This window comes from Lepus europaeus, chromosome 19 (assembly GCF_033115175.1).
Source record: "Lepus europaeus isolate LE1 chromosome 19, mLepTim1.pri, whole genome shotgun sequence".
NCBI lineage: Eukaryota > Metazoa > Chordata > Mammalia > Lagomorpha > Leporidae > Lepus > Lepus europaeus.
Genome location: NC_084845.1, coordinates 34913654 through 34934965, shown reverse-complemented (window position 1 = coordinate 34934965; position 21312 = coordinate 34913654). Strand labels below are relative to the sequence as shown.

Here is a 21312-nt window from a genome sequence, read left to right as displayed (position 1 = left end):
GATGTTATAAATCATCCCCATTCATAAATCATCCCCATTTTGTAAGTAAACTGAGCTGAAAGGGCCTCAAAGTTGGCTCAAGGTAAAACTTGAACCCCAGCCTAGATTCAGCTAACTCCTGAAGTCCATACCCTTTATTTTTTAAGCTTTTAAAATTTAAAGGGGCCGGAAATAGTTCTCATCCACTGGGTCACTCTCCCGAATGTCTGTAACAGCCAGGCAGAAGCCAGGAGCCAAGAACTCAACCGAAGTGTCCCACATGGTTGGCAGGAACAGTCACTCAGCCATCACTACCGTCTCCCCAGGGGCCACATTAGCAAGAAGCTGGAATCAGGAGCCAGAGCCAGGAATCAAACTATGTGCTTCCACACGGGATACAATCATGTTAACTGCTAAGCTGAACACCTGACCTGTCATCTTAGCCAGTTTGCTGCATTTGTCACACCTGTGTGTCCTCTGCCTGCTCTCCAGTAGGCATTTTCTAAGTGCGTACTGACTGAAGGATGAGAACGCCAGTTCACATAGTAGTTTAGAGCAGACTGGTAGGCTCTCTATTCAGAGAGTTCGCAGTATTTGTAGAAGTAAAATTTTTTTTGCAACCTTCACAACACAGATCATTCAATATGTTGATTGTTTCTCAGAAATGTTCAACTTGAGAAAGTTTGATTTCTAAATATGGCTAGCTTTTATAACACAACAGAGCATCATACTGCACTACTGTAACAGTATGAATGGATTTCTAGGGATGTGCTGCCCCCTTACTTCCATCTTTATTGTGAATATTCTCACCAGTAAGATAATCTAATTGAACTTACACTGGCATAACACATTGCAGTGAGCCATAACACATATAAACTCTGAGATGGAATGTGGTAAATTGAGGAATAATAAGGTTAGCAAAGTCTGTTGCAGAAAACAAAAGTGATCTTGAGAATCTTATCAAGTTAAATGCTTTAAATGCTGTGGATCATGAGTACTTCTATAAATGAATACAAAATCCATCGTGTCTTAGGTTGCTTTAAGGGTCAAATAGTAAATGAGAACAGAACATTTAAAAATACCTAAAAATATTGAGAGTGAATGTAAGAAAGCAATTAATATTCTTTTTCAGTCACTGATTTTCCTTTGTAGACTTAGTAAAATGAATACAGATTGAATTTTGTAACTCTTTTTCTTTTCTGTTATTTCCCTAGTGTTCTTAATAACAATACTTGTAGTGGAAGGGATTGCTGTGGCCCAAAAGACCCCAGGTAAAGTATTTACAGTGATAAGATTGCATGTTCAGGGCAGTGGGATGGCTTATTTGAAAAAACTGAAACTTTTTGAGTATTTCCATAATCCCTCTTGGTATCCCAGTGACCTAAGGTTTTTTATCAAACCATCAACCTCAATTCAACTGGATTCAGCTGCAGTTAACTGGAATAATTTGTCAACATAAAGTCCTGCCCTGATAAATTTTAAAAATTGGCATCACTAGTAGATCTAGCACACTGGATTATTAAATGAGATTCACATTTTAACACTAAGCAAAAATCCCTTTTCCAATGTGAATGAATGAAATATTTCCATCAATATTTTACTCAAAGCCCTTTGATCCTTTTCTGATTGTCCTGATTTATGAAAGCTTACATAGTATGATCTTGTTTATTTGAAAGATAAAGCTTCCCTCCACTCCCCCAAATGCTCACAAAGGCCAGGGCTGGGCCAGATTGAAGCCAAGAACCATGAACTCAATCTGGGTCTCCTGTGTGAGTGTCAGGGACCCAAGAACATGAGCCATCATCTCCTGCCTCCTAGCGTGTATATCAGCAGGAAGCTGAAATCAGAAGTGGAGCCTGGACTCAAAGCCAGATACTGTGATATGGGATGCAGATATCCTAGGTTGGCATCTTAATTGCTGCACTAAATACCCACCCCAGCTAGTGTGTTTGAGCCAGATTTTCATGTCAGAGCTTAATACATTTCCTGTATAACCTCATTTATTATTTATTTGATCAAGTCGTATATAAACAATATAAGAATCCAAGTATACTAAAAGTTTAATTAGGAAAACTTAGTCTTCGTCCTACCCTATCCCATGTCCTGATCCATGGAAGTAATTATTTTAGCTGATTCTTTTTAACTTTCTTATCTTGAACATTCTCCACTGTTATTTGATTGTTTCTGTTATAGACATTAAATACTGATTTTCTTATCATGAAAGATGTGAATTTAGCTGTTTCACATACCACCATTCCACCCTACCCCCCGTCCATACTTCTAGTTAGATCAGTATTCAGGATTACATTATAATGTGAACTTTGTCTCTAGGAAATTTTTGTTTTAGTTCTTTAAATTTTACAGTTTCCTCCATTTTCTCTGTTCCATCTTCTTAGGAATCTCTGTTGTTTGGTTATAGCTCTCTTGTTTTTTTTATCTTTTCTATTGTCCATCTCTCTTTTAGGTTCATATTCTGAGAGACTGCTTCAGCTTTATCTTCTAAGGTAGAAATTTGGAAGCTTTTTGGCTGAACAGTCTGCATCACTGTGCAACTCTGCTGTTGTAGGAAAGTAGCCACGGACAACACACAAAGTGATGGGCCTGGATATATTCCGTAAAATTTATTTACAGTCACAGGCAGAAGGTGAAATTGGCTCATGGCCATAGTTTGCATATTGTTGCTCTCAATTTTCTACTACTTCATTTCTTCTACTTTTGGAAGCTTTCTTTTTTTTATGGTTTATGTTATTTCATTTAAATGGCAAAGCTAGAGAGAAAAAGGGAGGGAAACCGTGACTGTGAGCTTCCGTCACTGGTTCACTCCTCCAGATAGCTGCAGATTGGCCATGTCTGGGCCAAGCTGAAACCAGGAGCTTCCTGGCCTCCCACATGTTTGGCAGAGGCCCAAGAAGTTGGGCCATTTTCTGCTGCCTTCACAGGCATCTCAGTTGGAAGCTGGATCGGAAGCAGAGCCACTTAAACCAGCACTCGAATATGGGATGCTCGATGCTCTACACCACAGTGCTGCTGGCCCCTCTTTTGTTTATGGCTTGTGTTTTGTTTTTACAATATCCTTGGTTTTCATTTCTGTCTCTGAGAAGATTAATGTTTTTTAAACTTTTTAAAATAGTTTCTTCAAACTTGCTTTGCTTTTTTTTCCCCACCCTGTTTGTTTTGCTTTGTTTTTTCATATTAGAAATTCTTCAAATGTCCCTGTAATGCCTGCTCATATTTTGAGAGGGGCATTAAAAAGATGATCGCTGCCCATCTGCTCAAGTAGACAGAGATTGTTTATTTACCATGGCCTTCACTTTTTCTAGTAAGCTGACGAAGAACCCTTGAGTCGCATCATTGAGTCCCTCGTAGGACTGATCAGATTCTGTAGAGAAGAATCTTTCCTTTTCCCACTTACAGGCTTCATATCTGCGAAAAGGCCTTCAGAGGGACTTCCAGGTGTAAAGTCTGGGAGCGTGTACAGTCTGTTAACCATAATGAATTTCCCTGTTTCCAAGTTTATATTTTCACCCTTAGCTGTGCCTGGTGTCCTCAAGTTCAATAACACTTTTGCCTTCTTCAAAAAGGAATATTCTCCAGTTTTCTAAATGGTGATTGATCAGCAGCTGCCTAGATTAATGGAAGGGTATTGGAAATAGAACTGATTCTAAATAGACTTCTAAACAGCCTCAGGTTTTAAAAAGGCACTCCTCACCCCGCTTCCTAGTGCTGCCAGTTATTACTCTTTTCTCTACCTCTTTGTACTTTGAGGTTTATACCATTAAAAATCTTTGTTACCCTTGAATTGAAATTTGAGGAAGAAGCAGAGCTAAGTGCATGTGTTCAGTCTGTAATTCTTAACTAAAATCCCTGTGTAATATTTGAATCTTACTTGACTTTGGTTTCAAGGTATAAGGATGCCTTGTCAGAAATCAACTCCAGAGTCCCTTTTATTTTGAATATTACTTATGCTAATTTACCAGATGCTCACATGTAGTTTTGCCTTTGTAGAATGTAAGCCTTTTATTTTCCTGCTCTCTAACACAACACATGTATCCTCTAGCAAACTTTTCCAGCAAGCACAACGTGCAGCCTTACCCTTCCACTTCTGTACTCAAATTCGCTGTGCTAAAATTTGGCAGTTCTTAAGGAATTATATATGTAATATAGAGTGAGCACCTATTTGGAAAGTTGGGGAAAGAGAAAAACGCTATTCTATTTTACTGTAATTAATGTTTTAAATGCTGTTTTTCTTCCTGAGATGGACAAAATATTGGAATCAAGCACGTTCCTGCAACCCAATGTGGCATTTGGGTTCGAACCAGCAATGGAGGTCATTTTGCTTCACCAAATTATCCTGATTCATACCCACCAAACAAGGAGTGTATCTACATTTTGGAAGGTATTTGACCAGTTTCTGCCTTTTATTGGGTGAATTTTTACTTTGAACCAAATTGAACATAATTTAAACATGCAGCATATTTTGAATTAAACTCTTATAACTATAAACATTTCTGGATAGTGAATACATTAACAAAATAATAGTTAATTTTATAAGAATTTTAAATCTTCTTAAATATAATTCAACTAGGAACATCAGTGTGCGTGCATGTATATATGTGTTTATATATGTATAAAAGAAACTTCCCTGATAAGAAACTTACACTTAACCAGCATCCCTTATGCAAATTTTTATCTACATTAGTTAATTCCTTTCATTTTTTTTCCTTCCTGTGTATCATGGTACATATCTCATGAAATAAGCATTAGCCTCTAAACTCATTAATTTTAATTGAGTATGCTTAGCTAATTTAATAAATATAGTATATGCCAAAGGAAAAAAGTATTATAGTTCTACAAATTAGCATTAGTATTGTACAATGTAAGATTATGACTTACATATAACAATTCTCATTATGAGCCCTAGTAACACAGAGACTGTTTTGCTTTCCTCATTTGTGTCAGTACATTTATATTCTTTCTTATTTGTGTTCTCTGATTTTCTTATTTTCTAGCTGCTCCACGTCAAAGAATAGAATTAACCTTTGATGAACGTTATTATATAGAACCATCATTTGAGTGTCGATTTGATCACTTGGAAATTCGAGATGGGCCGTTTGGTTTCTCTCCTCTTATAGATCGTTACTGTGGCATGAAAAGCCCTCCATTAATTAGATCAACAGGGAGATTCATGTGGATTAAGTTTAGTTCTGATGAAGAACTTGAAGGACTTGGATTTCGAGCAAAATATTCATTTATTCCAGGTAAATACTAAGTTGTATTTTTAATGATTTTAGGTTTCTCACTCTGATTTCAGAATCCTAAGGTTAGAAAAGAGAAATTTTGGTCAAGTTAATAAGTCAAAACTTTAAAGAAATTAGCAAGGTTAAAGTGAAATTGGTCCATGAACAAATAAAAACAATAAAAATTGCAAATAGAACCATATAACTTGCATTTTAAAGTATAGGATGTTACCTTTTTTCACAGATTTCTTGTATACTGAAAACCAGCATTAAATATTTAAAAATAATTAAACCAATTTTCTTGTCTTAATTCCCTCCAAAATTATTTTGATAGGTTTTTCTCATTGGACCTATTTAACCACTCATTTGATTACTGTAGAAAATATAGGATGATAGATAAAAAGAAAACTGATCTGCATTGAGAGATCCGGATCTGAATTCTTTCTCTGCCATCTAACAGCTGTTAAGTACAGAGTTGTACCCTATTTATAAAGTGGGAATACCTGCTGTATTAATTACCTGAGGTTGTCAGAATCTTATAGTCTCAATGTTCTGGTTGCCAGAAGTCCTAAGTTTAGTAGGAACTTAATCCCCTTAGGAACTTTCAAGGAAAATCTATTGTCTCTTCTTGCTTCTATGGCTGCCCAGTATTTCTGAGTTTGTGGCCACATCACTATAATCTCTGCTTCCTCTTTACTACTTTCTCCTTATCTCAAAATCTTTAACTTAACCCATTAAGTCCAAGTTTTCAATTCTGTGAATATTTCAGCAGCATATTATTTATTTCAGAGTTACCATAAGTTGTATATTTATTACTTTAAGTCTTTATAGGTGTCATATGTATATAGGAGTTTGAGATATAATGGCTTATCTTTGCCTTGTGATGTAACATGAATTTGTTTTTTACCATATAAGGTAATACTGACAGGTTATGGAGATTCACATGCAGATATATGGAGGGAGGGCACTACTCTGCCTACCACACTGTCAACTGTGAACCCTAGGAAAACCTAAACATCAAGTTGGATCCTAAGTGGCCAAAACTGGGTCTAAATTCAAAAGGTGTCTGAACTGCCATCTGCTGACTAGATGATCTGTCATACTCTGTTTTATGGGAAGAACCACAAGCTGACTTGCATAGGCCTTGCTTGGATATGCTCCTATTTCAGTTGCCAAGGCCAACAGTTTCAAGAAAGTCCCTAGCACATGCTGAGCTCAACCAGTGAATTTGAGCTTGTCATTTATTTGAAACGCCAACCAGTCAGTGCTAAGTTCTTCCCATCTATGGTTTTTTTTTGCCTTTCAAAGATAAACACTTTATCCCCACAGAGCACACCTTCATTTTGTACTTAAGGCTGTGTTTCTCCAGTTTGCAGACTGTGTGCTGCAATAAAGCTTTTCTTTTTATCCTAAATTATTTTCTGGTAAATTTTTATTGATCTCGTTGGTGCCAGAAGTGGAATCCAAAGTATCTTCCCTTCACCATCATGGATCGACACATTGCCACCTTCAAAAGCCCTTTGAGGTTAGTTGTCCGTGACATTGCCCCAGGGCACATATAAGTTCTCTCAGGTCCAGATTTCCTACACTCTGGTGGAGGCCTTTTATTTCAAATTAGGAGGAAACTCCTTCATTGTAATTATCAGACTCAAACCATAAAAATCACAGTGGAGTCTTCTTCATTAGGTTTAATGCAAAATAGATAACCCGTGTTATAAATCTTTTCCTGCTGATCAGCTGTCTCCTGATACTCAGGCCAATTTGGTGAAAAAAATTACAGTTCAGAGAGTTGTAATTGCCTAGGTCTGTAAACCAAAATAAATTGGAATAACCCAAAATTTTGCTGGCTGACATGGGGCTTTTTGGACATTCCAAAGCCTGTCTGTACATGCAATTAGAACATAGAAAATACCCAGCCTTTTAGAGAAGGCAATCTTTAGTTGGTATTACAAAGACTCCAAAAGATCCCAAGCATCCATTGTTATTCTCTAAAAGAAAGTAATCCTAAATTAAATGAGCAGCTTAACAAACTAGAAAAAGAAACTAGCACTTGTGTTAATGAAACCACAACCCGCAGTGCTTCCCTGGCAAGTGCTGCGCTGTGGCTTCAGCTTGACTGGCTCTGCACCTCTCCTGCCCCCTCTGTGATGCACTCTCTCGATTAACACTCTGAGCTCCCTGTCTTCCCTCAACACTCCCACTCCTTCCAACACTCCTCTCTTCGTTCTCCTTTGATAGCTGCCTTTAAAATCCAGACAGCAGGGAATGGAAGCAAATTGCCAGTGTCTCCTGGGAAAAATCAGAACTTCCAGCTTTAAAGACTTCCCAGACCCCCAGACCAACTCCTATGAATGAGGATGGCACTTTAAGTCACTCATTAGCACAGACTAACCTGTATTTTCAGATCCTGACTAAGTTATTCTCAGGCTTGTAGGAAATGTACTAGCCTGGCAATGGATATTACCACCAGATGGAAAAAAGAACTCCCTTAGGGTTTTTTTTTTTTTTTTTTTTTTGACAGGCAGAGTGGACAGTGAGAGAGAGACAGAGAGAAAGGTCTTCCTTTTGCCGTTGGTTCACCCTCCAATGGCCACTGCGGTAGGCGCGCTGCGGCCGGCGCACCGCGCTGATCCGATGGCAGGAGCCAGGTGCTTCTCCTGGTCTCCCATGGGGTGCAGGGCCCAAGGACTTGGGCCATCCTCCACTGCACTCCCTGGCCACAGCAGAGAGCTGGCCTGGAAGAGGGGCAACCGGGACAGGATTGGTGCCCCGACCGGGACTAGAACCCGGTGTGCCAGCGCCGCAAGGCGGAGGATTAGCCTAGTGAGCCGCGGTGCCGGCCATCCCTTAGGATTTTAAACTGGCTATTCCCCAAGTAGTAAATACAGCACAAAAACAGGCAGCTAAATTATTAAAGGCCGTCCCCTTGATTTTCCCCTGTCAGGTAACTGGAAAGCCGTAAGGCATGACCCCCAAACAGAGCCCATTGGGCTCTATTACTCTGATAGATTTGAACTGACCTTTCAACAAAATTCAGGAATTAAAGATTTTTGATGAGAACTTTACCTTGTTTAACTCAGTTTTTACTACTGAGATTTCCAAGATTGTACCCTAGTAAAAAGAAAAAAAATATATGGTCTCAGCTGGGCAATAAAGCATCCCTATAGCTCTTTAACCAACCATCAAAAGTCTAGGAAAAGACAAGGAATCTAGAGCCACTTGACCCTAGATTGCTAGAAAAAACTGCCAAACTAATGGCCCTGCAATTACGCCATTTTAAGATGCCAGCCAACTCTACCTCTTTAGAATCAAAAGACCTTTTTTTTATAAGTGTACAGGCCATTTCAAAACAAGACTGCTCCAATAACAAACACTGACCTACAGTAACCTTGATAAGGCTGCTTTATACTTCCCTTCCAAACAAAATGGGGTCCTTGGCACATTTCTCCTGCTTAAAACCAATCAGCCATGGAACATAGATATTAAAATTGGGGATGGACTGATCAGAAATCTCCTTGACAGTGGAGCTATTCCTGTGCTTCATTAACCCCAATACATTTTCAATGTCCCATACTCCAGGTTGAGGCTAGTCAACCTATGACAGTTCCTAATCCTTACCCCATTCCCTTCCAGTTGGGAACCCCCTCAGGTAGTCAGTTTTTGCTTGTTTAATTGGCTCCCATTTCCCTCTCAGAGACTTTAGAAGCCACTAGACCCCTGTTTCCTTCTCCCAGAAAGGACAAATAATGCTAGAACTGTCTCCATCAGAAGACCTTGCCTGTGACCCCATAGAGGTAATTTGTACTCAAATTCACATCTGTTTTGTCAGTCTCACACTGCCCACCCTTGCCCTCTAGGAACTGCTTGAAAGCTTATGGGCACAGTCCCTCACTCATGTTGGTTATAATCCATTCAGCACTACCAGTTAAAATCAGGTGGGTATAATAAGCCCCTCTCTAGTATCAGATAGTACCCTCTTAAACCCTGAGGCGCTAGATGGCATGCAACCCATAATGGATTACTTTATACTTAAGAAAGCTGTTCTGTGCATCAGCTTGGAATAATCCTATCCTTCTCATCCACAAACCTAATGAAAGTGGATGGAGATTTGTGCAGGACCTCAGAGCCAGCCAGAACATAGTTGTCCCCCAATATCCAGTGGTCCCTAATCGTCATCCCTTGTCCAGTGTTTCCCCTTTAGTGCCTTCTTCAGTATACTAGTAGACCCCAGCAGCCAGTACCTCTTTGCTTTTGCCCAGAAAGGCTAACAATATAACCAGACAGTCCTTTCTTAAGGATATACTTGAAAGCTTCACCCTACTGCTCTCAAATTCTTCAAGCCTGAATCTAGCTAACATTTCTTTCCAATATAGTTGAACACTCTGCTTTTGTGTTTTCCATCCCAAGAAGCTTGCCTTGCCAACATCATCCTCTTACTCTGTAGTCTGGACTCTAAAGGGCATAAGTTCTCAAAGACTTCGATTCTGTCAGATGTCAGTTAAATTTTGCGGTTACCACTTGACACGGAAGGGTCTAAAACTTGACCCTCCATTTCTTCTAAGCATATTGGCATTCCCTACTCCCTGCACTGAGAGAATTCAAGATTTGTGGGACTTTTAGGTTACCGCCCAAACTGGCTACTAAATTTCTCCTTGATGTCTCAGCCTCTTCACAATTTACTAAGAAAATCCCCTCTTATCTGATCCCATTCAATGGCCCTCTAAGGGGGGGGGGGGGACACTTTGAAAACATAAAGACTCAATAAACTTTGGTCCTAACTTTAAGGCACTGCAAATACCACCTCCCCCTCCATTTAGTCATGAAGAAGAGAATGCCTGGGGAGCTGTCACTTAACCACATGGACAGAATAAGTTCAGTGGGATACTAGAGTCAGTAGTTAGACCCAGTGCTCTGGGGTTACCTTCCTGTTCGAAGGCAGTTGCTGCCACCTCTACTCATTTAGAGTCACTGGAAAGATTTTCTCACTGTCCATATTCCCTGCTCTGTGGATACCCTTCTTAGCTCTCACCACACCCAACAACTCTTCACTGTCTGACATGAGGATCCTCCTTTCCTCACCTGCCTGTCGCCCAGCGTGGTCTCCTCAGTCCTGTGCTCCACTGCCCCTGCCAGAGAGCGACGTTCCTCATGACTGTGTGCTTGGATCTGCTCCTCACTCCGCGACTGGATTTACAAGAGCATGCCATCTAGCTAAAGACAACATTGCCAGTCTTCTGTACAGATAATAGCTATGCTTTTGGTGGGCTCCTGATTTTGGCACTCTCTGGAAACACTTTCTAACTTCCTGAGGTTAATGCATAATGAACATAGAACATGTCTTGCCCTCTTAGACATAATTCAGGCTCCAGTAGCTCCAGCGATCATTGAAATCCAGGGTCACTGATCTGCTCAGATGAGAGCAAAGGAAATAAGATAACTGACACTGTTGCCAAAGTGGCCACCTTAAAGAGACCTTATGTCTCTGAAGGCTCCCCTATTTTCCACTGTTTCTCAAACCTAAGCCTGCATCACAGGTTAATAAAGGCCCAAGCCACTCTCCTGATGATCGCAAGAGAGAACAGGGCTATTGTTTTCTTGAAAAGGGATATCTTTAGGTAGCCCCAAGTTCACACCCCATTCTCCCACCCACAAAAGGAAATTTTAAGCTTTATCCATGAATCCCCCACTGGAATACTAACTAAATGGTCCAATGCAGACAGCATTACTTCTAGACACCTTCACCCACTGTTGCTCAAGTGTCCCGATCATACCCCCCAGGAAGCTATTTTATGTTCCCATCCATCATTTTCTCTTACCAAATGGCTCTTTTGAAATCTAGTAATTAATTTTTTTAGGTTATTTATTATTTATTTGGGAGGTAGAGTTACAGACAGTGAGAGGGAGAGACAGAGAGAAAGGTCTTCCTTCCCTTGGTTCACTCCCCAAATGGCCACAGCAACTGGAGCTGTGCCAACCCAAAACCTGGAGCCAAATGCTTTTTCATGGTCTCCCATGCAGGGAGACTAGGCATTTGGGCCGTCTCCTACTGCTTTCTCAGGCCATAGCAGAGAGCTGGATTGGAAGAGGAGCAGCCAGGACTAGAACCGACTCCCATATGGGATGCCTGCACTGCAGGCAGAGGATTAACCTGCGCCACGGCGCCAGCCCCAGTGGTCTTTTTTCAAAATAAGAAATGTGAATCCATGAGTCTGTCCCTTCTAATTAGCTGCACAAGTTAATTAGGGAAACCAGAAAAGGTTTTGTCCAGAGGAGTTGTAGGGAATCTTTAAGTTGGTCTTTTCCAATAAATGTTGTCTCCAAGCTTCAGGCTTTGAGTGATCTCCTGGGAGTGGGCTATTGAAAGAATATTTGATCTAGTTAGTATCATGTTGTATGATAGTAATGAATTCCTTGCAGGAAGCTTCCGTTGAAGAATATGGGCTGGAGCCAGCACTGTGGCATGGTGGTTAAAGCTACTGCCTGCAGTGCCAGCAACCCAAATGCATGCTGGTTTGAGTCCTGGCTGCTCCTCTTCCAATCCAGCTCTCTGCTATGCCCTGGGAAAGCAGTGGAAGGTGGCCAAAGCCCTCGGGCCCTGCAGCCACGTGGGAGACCCAGAAGAAGCTCCTGGCTCCAGAATGGCATAGCTCTGGCTGTGGTGGCCATCTGGGAAGTGAAACAGCAGATGGAAGACCTCTCTCCCTGTTTCTGCCTTTCTAATAAATCTTAACCAAAAAAAAAAAAAAAGTATGGGCTTGTGAAGTCCTTCATTTAGGTGTGCAGGGTGGCAGTATTCTCAAAAGGAGATAACTGGGATGGGTATTTGACTTACCAGTCAAGAAACCCACATCCCACATTGAAGTCCCTGGTTCTGAGTCCCAACTGCAGTTCCGATTCCAGTTTCCTGCCAGTGCACACCCTGGGAGGCAGCAGGTGTTTAGGTCCCTGCCACTCATGTAGGGGACCTGGATTGAGTTCCTGGATGCTGGCTCTGGCCCTGGTCCAGATCCAGTTGTTATGGACATTTAGGGAGCAATCCAGTAGGTGGCATTGTCTCTGTCTCTAAGAAGAGAAACAACTTATGTTTCCCCGTAGGAATGAGAGGGAAAAGCCTTGAGCCAATCAGACTAAATGCAACATATATTATTACGAATTGGGTTTTTATTATTCCATTGGTTTATTCCACTAGTCCAGATGACTGATGATGGTAAACACAATGGAAATGTTGATAAGTAGGCCAGATTTTACAAACATTTTGAACTTGCCTTGCTTAGTTGCTGCCCTGGCTGTGGCCAGTTGACACAGGAGAGCTTCAATCTAATATGAAAACAAGCAAATAATAACCACTACATATTGGTATCTCTGTGATTTAGAAAACTGACTAAAATCTAATTACCAGGGGGCCGGTGCAGAGGCACAATAGGTTAATCCTCTGCCTGTGGCGCTGGCATCCCATATGGGCACTGGTTCTAGTCCCAGCTGCTCCTTTTCCATTAATTTTAAATATGAGAACAACTTTATATGGTATGTAGTCAAATACAAATTATAAAATACTTAGGTTTTCTAGACTTTTTACCATTTATTTGCATTTTGTAATGCCTCAGTTTCTGTGCACACCATAATTTTAAGCTAATGACAGAAATGTCAATTAAATACTCCATTATAGAAATGAGAAGACAGTGATTAAATGATTTTCTTAGATCACCTATAAAAGCAAACCCAGGACTAGATTGCAACTTTTTCTAAAACCTAATAGCAGTAATGAGAAATTAGCACTTTTAAATGAAATTCTGTAACCTGTTGGTGATACTTGTTGACATAGAGGCTCTTAGTGAATTGTTACATTCAGGAAGTAACTGATATAATTATGGAAATTTCAATGCAGTAATACCATGTTCTAGAATTCTTGCCTACATACAGAGATTCTGATTAATTTACCAAGTAGTGCTTGTGGGTTTCCTCCTCCCCTGATACTGTTTCAAATTTAAATTTCTCTTTGACATTTCTCAGGGAAAAATCTAGTATGAAATGTATATTGGTTGTTCCCTTTTAGCAGGGATGGGTTTAAGTTTAAAAAAGAACAATCAAGAAATGTAAATTAAGCTAATGATATTTCCCACCTCTTTTCAATATGTAGTTTGATAACTTCCTACAGTATCTGAAATTAAAGTTAACAGTTTTTTTTGTGTGTGTCTTGCCCTTTTTTTTTAAAAAAACTTTTATTTAATATAAATTTCCAAAGTACAGCTCATGGATTACAATGGCTTCCCCCCCCATAACTTCCCTCCCACCCGCAACTCTTCCCTTTCCCGCTCCCTCTCCCCTTCCATTCACATCAAGATTCATTTTCAATTCTCTTTATATACAGAAGATCAGTTTAGTATATATTAAGTAAAGATTTCAACAGTTTGCCCCCACATAGCAACACAAAGTGAAAAATACTGTTTGAATACTAGTTATAGCATTAAATCACAATATACAGCACATTAAGGACAGAGATCCTACATGATATTTTTAAAAAATTGATTAATTTTCTATGCAATTTCCAATTTAAAACCAAGGTTTTTTTTTCATTTTCAATTATCTTTATATACAGAAGATCGATTCAGTATATATAATTTTATCAAGATTGCAGCAAGGTTAGCCGGGCTAAAGATTCTGAGACTATGCATCAGTATTTTCATTCTGGAAATTTGACATATATGACTCTAATCTGAATTTCACGTAATTTTAAGATACCAAAGTTTTAAATTTTTAAAGATTTATTTTTATTGTAGTGGAATATATATTTCACAAGTTTACTCTGTCATTTCCTGGTTTACAGTTCATTGGCATAAAGTACATTCATGGAGTGTTGCAACAATTACCATCCATTTAAGTAAAAATTTAGGAGGTAAATTTAATATGATTCAGCAAAAAAGTATTTTATTCCTTTTTAAGGCTGAATAGCGTTCCATTGTATTTTTATACTTTTTAAAATCTGTTCATCCATTGGTGCTCTAGCTACTCCTTTTAACAGTTGGAGTTTTCGAGTAGCATAAGTACATTTTTAATTTATTATGGTATCAAAAGTATAAGTGAGCTCATAAAATGGCCAGTATGTATGCTACATCAATGAAAGTTTCTCTTACCTTGCTGTTTAATGGAGCTTTAGAAGTAACTTAAGATGTTGAGCTATGAAGTAACTATTTCAATACCAACAACTTTCTTCTTTTTTCTGTTACAGATCCAGATTTTACCTACCTAGGAGGTATTTTAAATCCCATCCCAGGTTTAGTATATTACCTCTTTTTCCCTGTGACTTTTTTGATAATTCTTATTTTCCTTTCAACATCATTCATTTATTTTTTCCAGATTGCCAGTTTGAGCTCTCGGGAGCTGATGGAATAGTACGTTCTAGTCAGGTAGAACAAGAAGAAAAAACAAAACCTGGCCAAGCAGTTGATTGCATATGGACAATTAAGGCTACTCCAAAAGCTAAGGTATTGCTATGTAATGAGTCACTTCAGAGAACATACATGATGAAATATAATTTGCAAGATGTATTATTTCACTTTTTGTAAATATTATATAAACTGATATTATAAGTTTTTAAAAATTGGTCACTTTGGGGGAGTACTTTTAAGATCCATGTTATATTTAAATAAGCTGAAATCAAAAGTTCAGAAATATACACATAGATTGAGAATCTTAAAAGATTAAGATTCTTAAAATCTGTGGATTCCTAATTTCTGAGTACAGATATTGATCAATATGGATTCATAAAAACCTTATTTTATGAGGAAGAAAACTAAACTGCTTGAGGTTAAGGTATCTTTTCAAAGGTCACAAATTTAGCCTTAGCAGTGTAAAACACAAACCTGTTGAGAATTAATTCTCTTTTCTTTGCTGTTTTTGGGTACTCATGGAGTGTTCTATTGAAAAGTACTGTATGTTTTTAACTAACTCTGACAGATTGAGATTGCTTGCTAGCTACTTTTGCTTTCTGCTTTTAATTTATTTTTCTACGAATATCAACAGAGTTAAAATTACATTTAATGTATATGTATGTAAAAAGCAGATGGGATGAGAGTTTTGAGAACATCCCTTTAAAGAATCATGAAAATCAGATTTACAATCTTGGTAATACTCTAGATAACCAGAAAACTTATCTGTTACAAAAACCACCTGAAAGCATGTATAAATATCACTTTAAATGCATATGTAAGTTCCAAAAAGGAGAATAATTCTTACAGTCTAGAAATAGACATAACTGTGAATTAGAGCGTTTAAACTGAAATTGATGTTACAGATTCCCTTGGCTGATTTCGGTAACGTGTTTGTTACTGCCAGAGGCAGATATGCCAGGAGCTTGGTTTTAATATACACACTGAAAGCGGGGCGGGGAGTGGGGGAGGCCTAAATCCGTATGACCTTTTTGACCCCTTCACGTAAAGCTGGAACCCTCAAAGCTAGAACATGAAAGGATAGAAGAGGAAAAAGTCCACTAGTACATGTTGATGACAAACTTGTTTTTCAGGCCTTTTGTCAGGGTTGGGATAAAACTGGGGTCTTCCTAAGACTTTATACCTAGGAACTTACCTTTATCAAGGTCTAGGGTATAAATTTACAGTTCCTACTCAATCCAGGAACCACTAAGAGCGAAAAACAACAAAATGGTTCTGGGCTTAAAAAATTTTGGAGGTGTATGACAAAAGTAAATTCCAAATAACACAGTAGTCTACAGCATTTCCATTAATAAATACTGCAGAAGGTAAGCTTACAACTCAAAATGAGAAAACAACTCTGTTCATAACCCACTATGAAGTAGAGTAGCAAACATAAAAAACAGAAATTTCTTAGATCCCCAAGAACTTAAATGTTTTCAGTATCCTGTAGGTAAGAAACAAAATGATGAGAGATAATAATTACCAGGCACATTTAAAACCCAAAGAGAACGTCCATAAGTTAAAAGTATAGTTATTGGGCAGCTCCTTCATAGGAGTCCCCCTCTTGGTTCTGTGGCAAGAGGTTTCTTGCAAAGTATAGTTACTGAAAAATACATCTGAAGAAATTACCTAAAATGTAGTGCTGAGAAGGAGTGGCATTTTGTTCTTAAGAAAAATTTCAAGGATTAAAGATATGACAAACAATGACTCCAAGCAGGAAAAAAAATTGTTTTTAAGTGGTACCTCCTTTTTTTTTTCTTCTGTTTTTACAGATTTATTTATTTGAAAGTTGGAGTTACACAGAGAGAAGGAGAGGCAGAAAGAAAGAGGTATCCCATCCACTGGTTCACTCCCCAGTTGTCCGCAATGGCTTGAGCTCCACCAATCCAAAGCCAGGAGCCCAGAGCTTCTGCCAGCTCTCCCATGAGGGTGCAGGGGCCCAAGCACTTGGGCCATCTTCCACTGCTTTCCCAGGCCATAGCAGAGAGTTGGATCAGAAATGGAGCAGCCGGGACTTGAACCATCCCATATGGGATGCCATCACTGCAGGTGGCAGGCTTTATCCACTACACCACATCACTGGTCCTGTGATACCCTCTTACATTGGACCCCAAGGCAGAGGCACTTTTAAAACAAGCTGGGGGTGGGGAGGAAGATTTCCTACAAAGGGATGCTATTTAGATTGACCCTAGAAATATCGCTAGTTAAATAGAAGTCCAGGGGCTAGCTCATTCCATATGAGCTCCAGTTCATGTGCCGGCTCCTCTGCCTCAGATCCAGTTCCCTGCCAATGGACTAGGAAAAGCAGCAGAAGATGGCCCAAGGGTTTGGGCCTCTGCCACCTATATGGGAGACCCAGATGAAGCTCCTGGCTTCAACCTGGCCCAGTGCCTCCCTTTGCAGCCATCTATGGAGTGAACCAGTGGATGAAAGTTCCACCCTCTGCCCCTTTCTGTATCTCTTTCAAAATAAAAAAAAAAATCTCTTCAAAAATGGAAGTCCAAAGAAAATAGGATAGTATCTTTGAAGTACTGAGAGAAAAATTAGCTCTTAATATACATTTCCATAACCTGCTAAACTCTGATCGAAAACTGAGGGCAAAATTAAGGTATTTCTGGGAAAAAAATGGTAAATGAACCGAATGCTGTAGTTAAAATCCAAATATATCCTGTTTACAGGAAAATTTGAAAATACAAAATAGGAAAGGAATACCAGGCAGATATCAAAAGAACTGATGTAATTATTTAAATAGAATTCATGAATATCAGTAATTCAGAAGGAAGATAAAATAACTTAAAATTAAATATGATAGCCTCAAAATATATGAAATGAATGATTGCTGGGAAAATTGATAAATCCACAATTATAGTAGATAATTTTTCACCTCTCAGTAATTAGATCAAACAAAAAATGGGCTCAAAAACAACACAATATATCTGAATGGCATGATATTTTATTCCTTACATCTAGACAGTGGACTCTCTACAGCATACATGAAATATTTCTCAAAACTGATCTGTACCCTGGACTATCAAAGGAAGTTTGAACATATAACAAATATTTTCAAGGCATTCTGACAAAAACACAAACTAGGAATCAGCAAGAAATTACATATGTTAAAACCTCCTATGTTTGGAAATTTAATAATATACTGAGTAATTCATACCTCACAGAGAAGTTGGGATGGAAATTTCAATACTCTTAACATTCAATAATAAAAATACATCTCAAAAAATTGTGGGATACAGTTATAGTACTTTGAGGAATTTTATGACCACAAATGCTTCCTTTAGTAGACAAAAAAAAAAAATTGATACTTAATGACTTCAGATGCAACTTAAGAATTTAAAAGAATGATAAATCCAGCCGGCGCCGTGGCTCAACAGGCTAATCCTCCGCCTTGCGGCGCCGGCACACCGGGTTCTAGTCCCGGTTGGGGCACCGATCCTGTCCCGGTTGCCCCTCTTCCAGGCCAGCTCTCTGCTGTGGCTAGGGAGTGCAGTGGAGGATGGCCCAAGTCCTTGGGTCCTGCACCCCATGGGAGACCAGGAGAAGCACCTGGCTCCTGCCATCGGATCAGCGCGGTGCGCCGGCCGCAGCGCGCTACCGCGGCGACCATTGGAGGGTGAACCAACGGCAAAAGGAAGACCTTTCTCTCTGTCTCTCTCTCTCTCCCTGTCCACTCTGCCTGTCAAAAAAAATAATAATAATAAAAATAAATAAATAAAAAAAAATAAAAGAATGATAAATCCAGTGAAAGTAAAGGATATTAACACAATGGCAGAAATTTAAAGGAAAGATACCAAAAGAAAGCATCAAGAAAACTAAAAGCTTGTTCTTTGTAAAAGCTGCCAGTAGACAAACTTCTGGCAAGATTTATGTAGGAAAACAAAAATACATATGGAAGATAGAAAATATGTCAACATAAGTCAACAACAGCAAACATTTAAAACTATATAAGATCAACCAACTCTGAAGTAGGCCTACTGAACACAAGAGAAAAAGCCTGAATGTTTCTTCACTGAATAAATGACCAAGGCGGAGGGAGGGAAAAACACAGAAAAGGGCGAAAAAACTGGCTGTTGAAGCCATTTGGGGAGTGAACCAGTGGATGGAAGATCTCTTTCTGCCTGTCCCTCTCTCTGTAACTCTGCCTTTCAAATAAGTAAATCTTAAAAACACAGGAGAATCCATAGATTTATTATAAGAGATAACAATGTTAAATGAACTTATAGATTCAAACATTTATAAATGGAGAGAAATAATGATATTGCAAAATTTAAAATTTGAACTCTGAGTAGTATTTCATGCAAAGTTCCTCATTTGCTTAGTTCATTAATAGGGTAGTGGATATTTTTGTAAGTGGCTTTGGTGATACATATGAAACTGTTAACAGATGAAATAATTAAGTTTCTTAGAATTGTCTATAAGGTACACAAATGTAAGATAAAATAAGATTGGCTAAGCTTTGGGGATAGGTACATGGGAGTGTATTTTGTCTGCTTTTGAGTGTTTGAAATTTTCCATAATAAAAGTGTTTGATTATCCTAGGAGAATATTATGATTACACTTTAATATATTTGTAAACAGCCTAAGATGGTGATATCTGAAGAATATGGAAGAAATCCCTATTTTTTTCTCTCCTGTCATTCAGAAATTGTAACAGGGTAGGAGGCTAAAACCTTGAGGAAACCTTGTCTTTCTGGCCAAAGGAAATATGAAAAGAAGACTGTTATTATCTGGAGAGTGTTGAGTGAGTCTTATAGAATGAACAAGAAAAGGGAAAGCATTATGGACATGGATGTACATAGAATATATCCAGAGATATGTGATAAACACATTGAGAACCAAATTACAACAGACCACCATTCAAATCTCTTAGTGTGGCATATGACCAGGGCAAGCCCCAGACCACCAAAGACTTTGAAAACTGAGCCAGCATTGGGACTCCCACCCCCACAAAGTGAGACAGAACTTGTCCAAACCTCAGTTGATTGCCTGGTGAAACAGTACAAAGAACAAATGTCAACAGCTTCCATGGACTTAGTAGAACCAAAATCTCACAAAATGGTATTCAGAATGTCCAGAAATATTAATCTACTTTGTATTGCTATAACAAGATCCCTGAAGCAAGTAATGGGTAAAGAGGTTTATTTGTATCACAGCTGTGGAAGCTGGAAGTCAAAGGTCTTACATGTAAGCCCCTTGGTTCAGACTTTGATGAAGACCTTTTGGCTACATCATCAAATGGAAGATGGCATAGTGGGAGTGTGTGTGTGAAAAGATGGCAGTCACAATAAGATGGGGCAAGAGAGACTCAGAGGCCATGGTTGCTCTTTTTACTTTCTAAATTTTATTTTAAATATTTTAATTTTTTTAATAGATTCAATGTGATTTGTAGATAGAATTCTAAGAACATAATGGTTTTCATTTCCTCTCTTCCTCCCTCCCTTCCTCGCTCCCCCATCTCCCTTCTGCCATTTTTTCTTAGCTTTTGAGATAACATTTTAAATTTTTTACAGTATAAAAGCTTAATGCTTCACCGGATAAGTATAAAAAGTAAAAAGCAAAAAGACCCTAGTTTAGTGGGACTACACACAGTGGTGATAAATAATAATTAAATGGAAAAATGATTTCACCCATATATAGTAAGTTTTAAAGTAATCACAAATCATTAAAACTATAGTAGTATAGCATTCTTAACTGTTGGCTTGACAAAGATGTAAATCATAGTTTAACAAAACTGTATTTGCTGTAATATTGATACATGAACATTTCTTTTTTTGTTTTGTTTTGTTTTAAATTTTAACTCCCACATAGAAGATACATTTTCTAGGATAGACCACATATTGGGCTACAAATCAAGTCTTAGCAAATTTAAAAATTGAAATCATACTATGGGTCTTCTCAGACCATAAGGAAATAAAGCTAGAACTCAACAATGAGAAGAACCAAAGAATACTCTTAAATACATGGAAATTAAACAGCATGCTATGGATTATTAAAGGAATTAAAAAGGAAATCAAACTTTCTTGAAACAAAATGAGAACACAACATCAAAACCTGTGGGATACAGCAAAAGTAGTATTAAAAGGAAATTTTATAGTATTCCATGCTTACATTAAAAAAAAAAGTCTCAAAGGAAAGATCTAATGATACATCTTGAAGACATAGATAAACAAAGACAAACCAAACTGAAAATCGACAGGAGATGAGAAATAATAAGGATCAGAACAAAAATAAATTGAAACTAAAAAAATTACACAAGATCAACAAAACAAAAAAATTATTTTTGAGAAAGTAAACAAGATAGATAAACCTCTAGCCAGACTAACAAAGAAAAAAAGGAAAAAATTCAGAATTAGAGGTGAAAAAGGAGAGATTGCAACCAACACCACTGAAATACAAAGGACCATAAGAAACTACTATGAAGAACTAAATGCTGATAAACTGGAAAACCTCAAAGCAATGGGTGAATTTCTGGATTCATATACCCCACCAAGATTAAATCAAGAAGAGATAGTCAGCCTAAACAGACCCATAACAAGCAATGACATCGAAGCAGTATTCAGCAGTCTTCCATCAAGGAAAAGTCCGGGACCTGATGGTTTTGCTACTGAACTGTTCAAAACAAGAAATAACTTCAATACTTTTCAAACTATTCCAAA

The 21312-nt window shown here is 38.4% G+C and overlaps 1 protein-coding gene across 5 annotated transcripts in view; it reads left to right on the top strand.

Annotated features, from left to right (window-relative positions):
* NETO2 (neuropilin and tolloid like 2) overlaps positions 1-21312 on the top strand; it is a 74270-nt gene that overhangs the window by 11088 nt on the left and 41870 nt on the right. For 2 of the 5 annotated variants that reach the window (XM_062176275.1, XM_062176271.1), the window contains exons 2-6: positions 1194-1250; positions 4235-4375; positions 4989-5237; positions 14443-14487; positions 14571-14698. In XM_062176275.1, the coding sequence (XP_062032259.1) occupies positions 1194-1250; positions 4235-4375; positions 4989-5237; positions 14443-14487; positions 14571-14698 (620 nt within the window). Of the gene's footprint in view, positions 1-1193; positions 1251-2471; positions 2624-4234; positions 4376-4988; positions 5238-14442; positions 14488-14570; positions 14699-21312 lie in introns of those variants that run through there. The other 3 variants (XM_062176272.1, XM_062176273.1, XM_062176274.1) reach the window with 3 other exon arrangements.